The sequence below is a fragment of the Mixophyes fleayi genome, chromosome 4, assembly GCF_038048845.1.
Source record: "Mixophyes fleayi isolate aMixFle1 chromosome 4, aMixFle1.hap1, whole genome shotgun sequence".
In the NCBI taxonomy this organism is placed as follows: Eukaryota; Metazoa; Chordata; class Amphibia; order Anura; family Limnodynastidae; genus Mixophyes; species Mixophyes fleayi.
In genome coordinates, this window is record NC_134405.1 from 229970514 (window position 1) to 229982754 (window position 12241).

Genomic DNA, 12241 nt, shown 5'->3' on the forward strand with positions numbered 1-12241 from the left:
CAACAGTAGATCAGGCAAACAGGAATCCAACAGCAGATCAGTACAGCACAAGACTGGAAACGCTATAACCGTCAGGGAGGTCCAGTCCTCCCTGCCTTAAATACCCAGAGCAGCCAATGAGAACCAAGCATCCCAGCCTAAACTCATCAGCCACAGGAGGCTGATAATAAATTCCCCCCTAATACGCATGCGCCGTTTTACAGCTTGGCGTCTGGCCGTTGCCTTGGCAACAGTGGGCCGGAAACTTTGTTACATGTGTTACAAGCCGCGGCTTGTAACACATGAATTGCATGCAATTGCATTCACTGGCGTAAGGTCTGTTTCTGAGCATGAGCGGAGCACAGCATTTTCTTTATTAGGTTTAAACAAACATAAGACAAACAACAGGAGAGAGATGGGCAGAAGAGATATAGTTTCCAATTTCTGAAAAAGAAAGAGAGAGTATGTTGTGGGGTACAGAGAGAACTTTGTTACATGTGTTACAAGCCGCGGCTTGTAACACATGTAACATCTAGTTTGTGCTTCCCTTTTATACATAGGTGTACCTTGTCTAGTGAGTTATTATTTATAATAATTGTATCTGCTTTACGTCTTGTTTGAATGTATACAAGATGCTGATATATCTAGTATGATTGCGTAATACTCAAATATTGGCGCATGTGCAGTACACTGAGTATTAGAGCGAATAGGCATTCCAAATATTGAGTTATGAACCATTTTGTATCACTTTATTGTTCATATATATTTACTTGTCTGGCCTTATCTCTATTGCAGGCTGTCCCCTTAGACTCTATTTGTTTTAAACCTGCGATTGTTCTGTGTTACTGCTGGTGAGAGGAAGGAGAGAGGAGCAGTACCAATGAAGAGAAGGAGGAGAGAGCTAGAGAGGAGCAAGTAGATGACGAGTGTCATGAGCTTCAGGAGGAGGCAGGGTCTTCTGCTGCTATTGGGAAGACTAAATCTGGTCACAACGTGCACTTTAGTTTTGAGGAAAATTGAGTGCTTGTGACAAACATCGAGCTACTGTATTTTAGGCATTCAAGCTGGAAAAACACCATTTTCTAGAAAAAACAGCTTTGGACTTCTGTATGTGCTGCTGTGAATGTGATTGGCCCCATTAAATGATCCATTGAGAACTGCCGCTAGCACATATCAGATATAATGCGAAGGCTAAAAGAAAACATGTCAGATGAGAGGAGAGCAGCAGCAGGGAAAGGAGGTGGCCCCGCCTTGGCCATTGGCTATACCTCCTATAAGGAACAAGCAGTTGATACCACAAGAGATCATAGAAAGGATAAATGTCCCGGACATGGACAGGGCTCTGTCCCAACCTAAGGCTGGTGAGTAATGTAAATAATCCGGCATCATGTATCTGTAGCTCTTGTCAATAATTATACTAAGATAGGTCAGTGGGAAGGAGTAGAACACATGGAATAAAGAAGATGGCTGTTATTAATGTGTTCTCCAATACATGCTCTTATAATTTAGATTCTGGAGAAGTACAATTCACCAGAGAGTACAACTGTCAATGAAGGTAAAACACATGTAGATATGGTGCCTGATTCACTAAGGAACGTATATGGCAGTGTTGGCTAACCTGTGACACTCCAGGTGTTGTGAAACTACAAGTCCCAGCATACCCTTCCAGCAATAAGCTGCTATATATTGACAAAGCATGCTGGGACTTGTAGTTTCACAACACCTGGAGTGTCACAGGTTAGCCAACACTGGTATATGGTGATATGTTGCATATTATACGCAATATATCACCATTTATGCATTATGCACACAATTATTCTGTGCATACAGGTCTGATGTAAGTGCTGATTACTAGTGATGACAGCTGTGTATACACGCTAGAACTAGGGGTGTGCACCGGCCACTTTTGGGGTTTTGGGTTCTGATTATCTTGAGGTTTTGGGTTCTGATTTGTTTTGCCAAAACAACCCACAAAAGGTTTTGGTTCCGATTTTGGGTTCTGATTTTTTTTTAAAAAAGCATAAAAAGTGCTAAAATCCATATTTTTGGTTTTTTTTCCACTCCTACACTATTATTAACCTCAATAACATTCATTTCCACTAATTACCAGTCTATTCTGAACACCTCACACCTCACAATATGTTTTTAGTACAAAAGGTTGCACCGAGATAACTGGATGTCTAAGCTAAGCGAGACAAGTGGGCGGCACAAACACGTGGCCCATCTAGGAGTGGCACTGCAGTGGCAGACAGGATGGCAGTTTGCAAGAGTTTGCTAGAGGTGCAAGATGGAATTGTCCTTGGGCCCTCCCACCCACCCTGATGTTGTTGAAATAGGACATTCGCACTTTAACAAACCAATCAGGAACAGTGAACGTAGTTTAATCTCTGGTACTAATATTTCTGGACTGCAGGAACAGTGAACGTAGTTTAATCTCTGGTACTAATATTTCTGGACTGCAGGAACAGTGAACGTAGTTTAATCTCTGGTACTAATATTTCTGAACTGCAGGAACAGTGAACGTAGTAAAATATTGCAGTACTAATATTTCTTGACTGCAGGAACAGTGAACGTATTTTTATATTGCAGTACTAATATTTCTTGACTGCAGGAACAGTGAACGTAGTAAAATCTTGCAGTACTAATATTTCTTGACTGCAGGAACAGTGAACGTATTTATATATTGCAGTACTAATATTTCTGGACTGCAGGAACAGTGAACGTATTTATATATTGCAGTACTAATATTTCTTGACTGCAGGAACAGTGAACGTATTTTTATATATTGCAGTAGAAATTTTTTTATACTTTTTTTATATTTTTTTTAAATTAGTTTTGTATACTTTTTTTTTGTATTTTTTTTATAACTTTTTAATAATTTTAAAACAACAATGGCATTAGCAGAACAGAGCACAGGACACAGCACCACTGGACTCAGCAGGACAGAGCACTGGACAAAGCACCACTGGACTCAGCAGGACAGAGCACAGGACACAGCACCACTGGACTCAGGACAGAGCACTGGAAAAAAGAACCACTGGACTGATCAGCAGGACAGAGCACAGGACCAAGTAACCACTGGATAGTAAGCAGGACAGAGTGACAGGACACAGGACGGAGCACCACTTAAACTACAACCTCCCTCTTCAATGATCTGAGCCCGAATGAAGATGCCGGGCGCGAGCGGGGAATTTATGCAATCCGAGTCTCGCGAGATCCGATGCGAGACTTGGATGTCAGAGCCTCACTTTCATTTTTTTTGGGCGCCGGAAATACCCGAACAGTGCTCGGATCCCGTCGGATCCGCACTGTTCGGGTGGGCTCGGATTAGCGCAATCCAAGCCCGCTCATCTCTAGCTAGAACATGTGTTTGCAATCAGGAGCAACTGTCAAATTGTATTTTATCTACAGGAGACATTAAGAACATCTTAATAAATGTGTCTTATGAAAAAAATTTACTTTTTTTTCAATATTTTCTTATTAATTACTATATTATTAACAGGTGACATGAATTAAATATTTTTTTTCTGTGTATTCTATTTTGTGACTTGATATTCTACATATTTATCGTGCAGTGTCCTGCTGTTAGAGCAGAGTGGACCTAGACCTGTATTTATCAACAGACTTATCTTCAGATTAACTCGTTGTTGAATGCAGTCCGTATATCCGATGTACATTAGATAAATAGGTGTATATATAATACAGTGTCTCTGTGAGAGTGTATATACAGATATGTGTCATTGTGTCTGTTTTAGCGTACCTTGCAATTTCTATATGTGAGTGGGTCAGTGTGGTATGTTGTCTTTACGGTAAAACTTATGTATTATTAGGAATTTGCAAATTACTACAAATAGTAGAAGTCCTATCAGAGTCCCATGGCCTCTAAAGGAGCAGTCTGCCTTTGGCCTTGTGCTTTTATATGATCATGAAAGTACGCAGTGATGTCTCATTTCCTTATCATTTAGATTAAGGAGTACATTATCCCATATAAAATATGAGTTCTGATTCCATCACTTATATAAGCAAGTTCTGATGTCATATTTGTTAGGAAAAAATATTATAAAAAAATAAAAACTGGAATAACAGGGTTGGAAATGTGATCAATCCCCTGATTTACTACTTCGTAGAGTCACCTCCATGAAGTAGTATGTTCGGTCAAATTTCCTGATGAGCAGCGATGGACTGATCTCTTGAAGTCCATCAACAGATTTTGTATCAAATTTAGGTCAGGGCTCTGACTTGGCCAGTTAAGGACATTCATCTTCCTATCCATAAGCCACTGCATTGTTTTCTTGTCGGTATGTTTAGGGTCGTTGTAATGCTGGAAGGTGAGCCACCTGCCCATCTTCAGCTGTCTGTCTGGGGATCTCAGGGTTTTCTCAAGAATTTGGGTGTACTTGGCAGCATCCATTAACCCTTCAATTCTGACCAATCACACAGTCCCTGTGGAAGAGAAACACCCCCACAACATAATGTTGCCACCACCATATGCGTCACAGTAGGTATGGTGTGTTTTGGGTGGTGTGCTGTGCTTGGAGTTCAGTCCAAATTATTCTTTCTTAGACTCATTTGACCATAAAACCGTTTGCAACAAAACCTCAGAATCTTCCAAGTGTTTTTTTGTAAACAGCTTCTGCCTGGATAATGTACAAATAACTTATTGTATTTATTTTAATTAAGGGTTTAGTGCACAGCTGTATATCTTGGAAAAATACTGATTTTTTAATTATTGTGTTGTATTTCTGTATTGGAGATGTATTGAAGGGTATACTTATTAATTTAACTATAAATATTTAATGTACGGTCTTTGTGGTACTGGTTAGTAACTGGCACGCAGCTCCAGAAAGGGCTAAGTCCCTGCGCTGGGCACTGGGGATATAAATGCATTTATTTTCATATTGGTCATGTATTGATTTCTTATAAGATTTTGGAGGAAATGTGTTTCTGCAACTGTCTGAAGAAAGGAGCTCATGCTAATTAGGCCTTTTGATGTATGAGTGTCCAAACATTCTTTTTGCTTGCAGATACAGGAGGGGGTAATTAGACTTGCTGTTAGGCTTCCTATCTAAGACAGGATGCAAGTAATATAGGAAACTTAACAGCAAGGAGTTTAGAAAATCACAGATTGATGTGAATTTTGTTAAATTCAAGATTAGAGAATATATAACATTCTGATGTCAAATATCTGATGTAATATCTCAGTCTTTGCTGTGCCATATAGGATAAGGGGGCAGTGTTACTCCTGCCAACATGTGTCTCTAAAGCTGCATATAAAGAGCTATGTTTTACCATGTAATGCAGGCCTGTCCAACCTGCGGCCCTCCAGGTGTTGTGAAACTACAAGCCCCAGCATGCTTTGCCGGTAGACAACCAGTTGATAGCTGGAAGGGCATGCTGGGACTTGCAGTTTCACAACACCTGGAGGGCCGCAGGTTGGACAGGCCTGATGTAATGCATCATTCCATCTGTAACTTCTGGACTGCTAGTACCTCATACTAGCGTGTAACTGTCCTTGTAAGGTCTGCTTGAACTAATAAAACATCGCTGTTTTGATGCCTACTTACCTGCTGTAATTCCTGTGGCCTGCAGATGAGACAAAACTAATCTGTTGTCTGGTTGTTCTGAGGTTGAGACCCAGCATCTAGTACCAATGCTCTTTCCGCTACCCTGCACCTCTGGCCAGTGTGATAGCCTGGGGGAACTATCCAAAGCAACCCTTATCTAAAGGTAGATGTCAGGTGTACCAACCCAGTTGCACAGCAAGGGGGTACACTAGCAGCGAGAGCTACCCAGAAGGACGAGGTTCTAAGTGCCATTGAAGAAACCTAATGGTGGCAGCAGGCCCCTTCTACTGTAGTTAGATGGGCCCAATTGAGATAAAGAAAGGGGATGGTGGCAAGGCAAGCCCAGCTGGTCCCAGGGTAACACGGACAGGGTGGCATAGGATGTCCATTCTGTCTCACCGCTTTTTCAAAAGAGGCTTCTTTCTGCTGCCCCCCCCCCCCCCCCCCATACAGGGAAGCTTTGTGTAAGGCTTGTGCGATAGTTGTCACATGTACAGACTGACCAATCTCAGCTATAAAGACTAGTAAGTCCTAAAAAGTTCCATTGGCCTCTTGGTAGCTTCTCTGATCAATATCCTCCTGGTTGTCATTCAGTTTGGGGGGACGTCCTGGTTTTGGCAAGATGTTGGTGGTGGCATATGCTTACCACTTCTTAATAATTCTTTGAACGGTACTCAGAGGAAGAGTAAAAGCCTTTGAAATATATTTTTGTATTCTTCTCTTAACTTTTGCCTTCCCACAACTTTATCCTGGAGCCCATTTGAAAGCACCTTTCCAACCATGGTGAACTCTTTGCATTACCATACACTACTAGTAGTTGAATCCTCAAGAAACAGCTGGTTTTATTCTAAAGAAATCACAACTATTACAATTAACGTCAGGTGGTGGGCAATTAGCCAGTTGTGATCCGGAAGATCCATTGGTTGTACCTGAGAAAGTTTATAATGGTTACTCTAAGGCAGTATTTCCCAAACCCAGTCCCCAAGTACCCCTAACAGTGCTTGTTTTCCATATCTCTTTGCTGGAGCACAGGTGTAATCATTACTGACTGACACATTTTGAAAGATTCGCAGGTGGTATAATTATATCACTTGTGACCTGGAAAACCTGCACTGTTAGGGGTACTTGAGGACTGGGTTTGGGAAACCCTGCTCTAAGGGTATGATTATTTATCCAAACCAGGTATTTAGGCAATTAAATTATATTAATTGTTAAGAATGTTTTTAAATGTTATTTGCACTGTATCTGCTATAGATAGTAATAGTAGAAGAAACGTGATGTCTGTGTCCAACCTCCAATGATTTGTGGCAACACAACCCATTGATGACCTTTAATATAACTATAACATATGAGTACCATTAATGTTGTAAACATCTAATATTGATAAAATAGGTAAACAGTTATTCAGTACGAGGGACTCTATCACATGTGTTATAAAGAATAACAACCGCACTTCTGTTGACCATTTAAATACTGAAAATGGATCATTATGACCTTGTGCCAGGTTCTAATATTTTGATTCTTTTTTTATCAAAACTCCAGTGTGATTTTATTTCTTGCAATAGCTTTTCCAATAGTCTCTATTCCATGTATGGCAGATCTGGTGTAACTTGTTGTTTGAACTCTGAGGCTGTATTATAAGCTGCTTTCATCATGTGTTTTTTAGGTTGTTCACATTTCAAAGACCTATCTGTCCCATAGGGGCTGCAGCTCCAGAACCCCTTCAGAAATAGGCAAATGGTTGGAACAATGGAATTCCTTTGCTTTTGCTTTTAAATAGCTTTTTTTATTATATAATTGTTTTTCACATAATTTCCCAGGCTATGAAGAAACCTGGATTTTTATATTTCACTTTACTTGAGTCTCCATCCCAATGAGATAGCAGCATCCAACTGTAGGTTATGTGCAAGCAAGGTGAGCAGGGAGTAGCTTCAGCTGGGCACAACTACCAAGTCAGCAGCATGACCGTTACAGTGTGAGGCCTACACAATTCGTCTCCGAGTATCCACATATATTGTGTGCCTGGTTGGGCTTAAAATGGGGGAAACTATATACTATGTATTATACTGTATATAGTTGCCAGTGGGAGTATTACGGTGCATTATATGATTAACCATGAGGGGTATTAGTATGCAGATCATGTTTAGCAATGGGGGGTTTGGTAATGGGGTTTTCTGCATGCAATATATAACTGGCAATGGAGTATCAGTGCAATATATAACTGGCAATGGAGTATCAGTGCAATATATAACTGGCAATGGAGTATGGTGCAATATATGAATGGCAAGGGGGGTTTCTGTGTGCATTATATGAATGGCAATGGCAATCTGTACTATATATGATAGGCAATGTGGATATCTCTGATCTATACTTATCTGGCAATGGAGGGATCTGTAGGCTATACATGACAGTGGCGTTATCTTGGTTTAGTCTAGCGAACAACTGGGGTATAGCTATGCAATCTATTGCTTGCAATGGGGTATCTCTGTGCAATATCAGCTGAGGTATTACTATGCAATGTATGGCTGATAATTATAGGAAGGTTATCTCTGTGAAATAATATAGTTGACAATGGGATATTCCATCTGCACACTGTTAATTAGAGGATGATTCCTCACATCGTTAGCCTAAGAAAATAGCTATATTCCAAGCCTAAGTATACAAAAAATGTTTAGCCTTGGTATATAGCTATATGTCTGGTCTAGAAATATGAGGAATGATCCTAACTGATGAGTGCAGAGGGCAAGACTTACTGAGTTTAATGAAGATGAACATTAACTATATCTAAAAATGGCAGTAATTTGCTGTAGAGGGAACACTGGTCATCAGATTTTGTGATTCTACATAGTACACTGGTCACCAGATGATGGAACTCTGCCTAGTATACTGGTAACCAGATGGTGGGGCTGTGCATGGTGTTCTGGTCATAAGATAATGGGGTCTTACCTAGTATAGTGATCAACAGATGATGGTGTTACATTCTATATCAGTGATGGGCAACAGGCAGCCCTAGGGCTGCAGGCGGCCCTCTGCGCCTTTACTTGTGGCCCACTGCTCCTTCCTGCTTTATTGTGAGATTTGTTTGTTATAGTTTGTAACACGTACTGAGATTAATGTCAATGTGCTGCCCATGGCACTATGTGGTCTCTGAAATTTATCAGGTTGCCCATCACTGTTCTGATGTCACAATGTTGCTTTACTGGGTACATAAAACCACGCCATCTTCCAAAAAGCCATACCCACTAATGCATTACATGACAGGCCTACCATAATTTTCTGCTCCAGGCCCACCAAGCCCTTAATCCACTACTGTGTCCCATCATGCTTTGCTCCAGCATCTGGAGGTTCCCTACCCAGTCTGATAATCCATGGAGGCATCAACCCAGCTAAAGGACAGGGACATATATTTGCTCTTCTCTGTCTTAAGGCTCTTGGTGTATAGGGTGAGTTGCTGCAAACCAGAACTAAAGTAAGCTCTGCAAAAATCAACATGAGGTGATGTAAAAGTAATAAGTAGAGTGATAACCTGTTGTGTGTACTTACAGCTTTATGACCAAAGTATACAAGTGGTGGACGGGATCTGACTGACCATACAACGACACATGGAATCCAGGTCGCTGGTTTGAATTTTATCTCAGGTATCATGAAAAGACTTTACAACATAAATAAATCTTTGATGACAAGAATAATATAAAAAAGTAGAATACAATTACTTTAAGGTGTCTATAGTGTGGTTTCAGTTCTATAGCTTTCTAAACACCATTGTATTTTTAACAAAAACAAAAAAGGAAATGCAATAACAAATAGTAAAGTGCTTCTTAAATGATGATATTTACATTTTCAAGAAGGATGTTTACAACACTTCCTGAATACAAAAAGTCTGTTTTTTTTTCTTTTGTACCTTCAATAAAATAAAATGTTTTCTTGATTGTAGAGGATTCTGCATCACATGTTGTCAAACACTCACTGCCAAGTGTGATTTATCCATAGTGTCACATCCCAGCTGTAAGTATAGTTCTATGTTACAGCATTACTAAGGTGGCAGAGGACAGGTGTGAAACAGGTGGAAACATCTTGAAATGCATTCAGGTGAAGAATAACAGCATAAAGTTGCTTTGCAGCTTTCTTCTGCGCACTTTCACTTTTCCACTTGTATTTAAACAGGGAAGTCAAGAAGTATACTTTATTTCCTCTAGTGTCAATACTCTGTCTTCTTTATTCTCATATGCAGTCTGTCTTTAAAATCTCCATTACCTTCTTGCCTATGGCAGGTTTCCAGGGCAGGACAAAGCTTTTCATATTTACAATGAGACGACCAGTACGTACATCTTCATAGCCAGCTACTAGGTATTCTAGACCTGAGAAAATCAGAACAGTGTGACCACATAACATAACTTGAATTTCTTCCCACTAATTATTTTTCATTAAATCATCTGGGATTTTTTCTAGTTTTAGTCCAATATATGTCATGTTTTCAAGTACTTCTTTCTATTTATTCTAGGCTAGGGTATGCTGGTAAAGTGGGTACAGTTAAATTGTAGTGACCAATACTGAATACAAGTTCAAAAGACTGCTGGCAGGAACGGCTGCACACTTTTCGTCCTATATGAAAATATTGGGCCCTACAACCTCCCTTAAACACAACATGAACATGACTGCAATTGAAATTAATGATATATGATTTTAATAAATTGATTTTTAATATCCCACCCCCTTTCCATAGTTCCTTATTTTAATAAGCCATGCATACCTCATAACCATGTTACATTTGGTCACCGGTCCAGGCTGTAAGGTGTTAGTTATAGTTATAGCATTTCATGGAAATCTCCAGCTTCCCTAATTTTTCCACCTATTACTGATTAGATGGTGCTATATTATGAGCTCAAATTATCATATGTGCTATACTAAAATGTGTTAACATAGTATAGATTACAATCAGTTGTAGGTGGCAACAGAGTGCAGAACAGCTGGAATCCAATAATTTAATATAGCAGCTTGCAGACTTAGATGTGTAGAGCCTGTAGCACATTAGTAGCTGTGAGCACTGCACTATGGTTATGATGCAAGTATAGTTAGTGTTTACTATTAAAGAGAGTTACTACACAAAATAAAAAAATAACTTTTAAATGTTTAAAAATTGGGCCTGTCAATATAATTTGTTACCATTAAGATAACTATTGAATTAATACACATTTTATTTTTTATTTAACTCTTGTGCATGTTACACATTTTAATTCTGTGTCTACCCTATCTATACGAGTAACAGATAGTATACCAGGGTTCAGGATGGGACAGGTGCAGCCCCGGTTGGTCCATGATTCCGGATACAGTGTTTTCTTTCCACGCAGGATCTTCAACTTTGTCATTTTCAAAATCTTTTTAATCTTCACATTAACCTCAGCATGAGTGCCCCTGTCGTGAGCTGACAGTATCTTTATTTTTAGCACTGTTCAAGGAGCAAAAAATGAGAGAAGAACGTAATATGGAAGGTAGTGAACACCAGGGACTCCTTAAGTTGCCTATTAGAATATTTTGTACTGCTGGATGATTATCCAAATGAGAACACATAGCTAGATATACACGTATATACATTTTACAGTTATTGGCTATTCCCTTATTTAGCATAAATTATTTGTTGCTTTTTCAATTGTACTTGCAACACTCGTAAAAGATAAAATAAATTAAAGTAGTTGAATGTTTATTTAGCGGACAACCACCCCAAAAGTGCAACCGGTTCTACATCAATCCATTTTAAAGCTGTAGGAAATGAGGACGTGCAGTATTCTATGTCCATATACATTATTTAACAGCAGAGGTTAAGGTATATTGCAGATAATCACTGACATAATTAACTATATTTTAACCAGAGGTTTTTTTTTTTTTCATTTTGCTTAAAGTCTTATCAGGTGATAAGTTGTGTCAGTAATGAAGCACATAGACATAGTGGTGAAAGGGTGAAGGACCTGTGTGCTACTATAAGATTTATACATTTGTTTTTTTGCTTCCACTCCCAATCTTTAAGGAAGATAAAATATCAACACTATCAAGCTCAGGAAGCCAGAGCAACACGTAATCATAATTTTTCATTAACAAGAGACCCCTTGAACTTTCCTTTGCAAGTCGCCCTGTTTTTGTCAGGTATAACTTATCTCCTGATCCACTCCCACAAAGGAAACAGGTGCAGACAGCATTAACAAATGTGAAGAGAGTTTTATGCGTACACAGTCTAATAGCATAGGTACATGTTATTTGCGAATGGAAATGTTAGACTAAGCATTGAGTGATTCACTTTGTGTTAGTAAGAATTTTTAGTTCCAAGAATGAAAATATCTGCTATTGATTAAAGTAATTGTCAGATTAATTATCAACATATGTTATTTGCTAAACCTTTGTCACATATCACTCTGTACCATATAATGTTCTAAAAATAAAATAGCTTGTGTGACAGCCTCTCAAAGGGCAATGGCAACGGATCGCAGCAATACTATTTTTTAAATCATTCATATTCTATGCACTTCTAATGAGCCATCCAACAAACACAAAGGGGTAAATTTATCAAGCTGCGAGTTTCCGGCGAGTTTGGAAAGTGGAGATGTTGCGCCTATAGCAACCAATCAGATTCCAGTTATCATTTATTTAGTACATTCTACAAAATGATAGCTAGAATCTGATTGGTTGCTGTAGGCAACATCTCCACT

At 39.2% G+C, this 12241-nt stretch overlaps 1 protein-coding gene across 2 annotated transcripts in view; it reads right to left on the bottom strand.

Moving 5' to 3' along the window:
• Window positions 1-9072: 9072 nt before the first annotated feature.
• Window positions 9073-12241, bottom strand: part of NTN4 (netrin 4) — a 126733-nt gene continuing 123564 nt past the window's right edge. For both annotated transcript variants that reach the window (XM_075209423.1, XM_075209422.1), the window contains exons 9-10: window positions 10819-10989; window positions 9073-9901 (exon numbers count right to left, since the gene is read on the bottom strand). In XM_075209423.1, coding sequence (XP_075065524.1) covers window positions 9765-9901; window positions 10819-10989 — 308 coding nt within the window. In that variant the 3' untranslated portion in view covers window positions 9073-9764. The remainder of the gene's footprint in view (window positions 9902-10818; window positions 10990-12241) is intronic.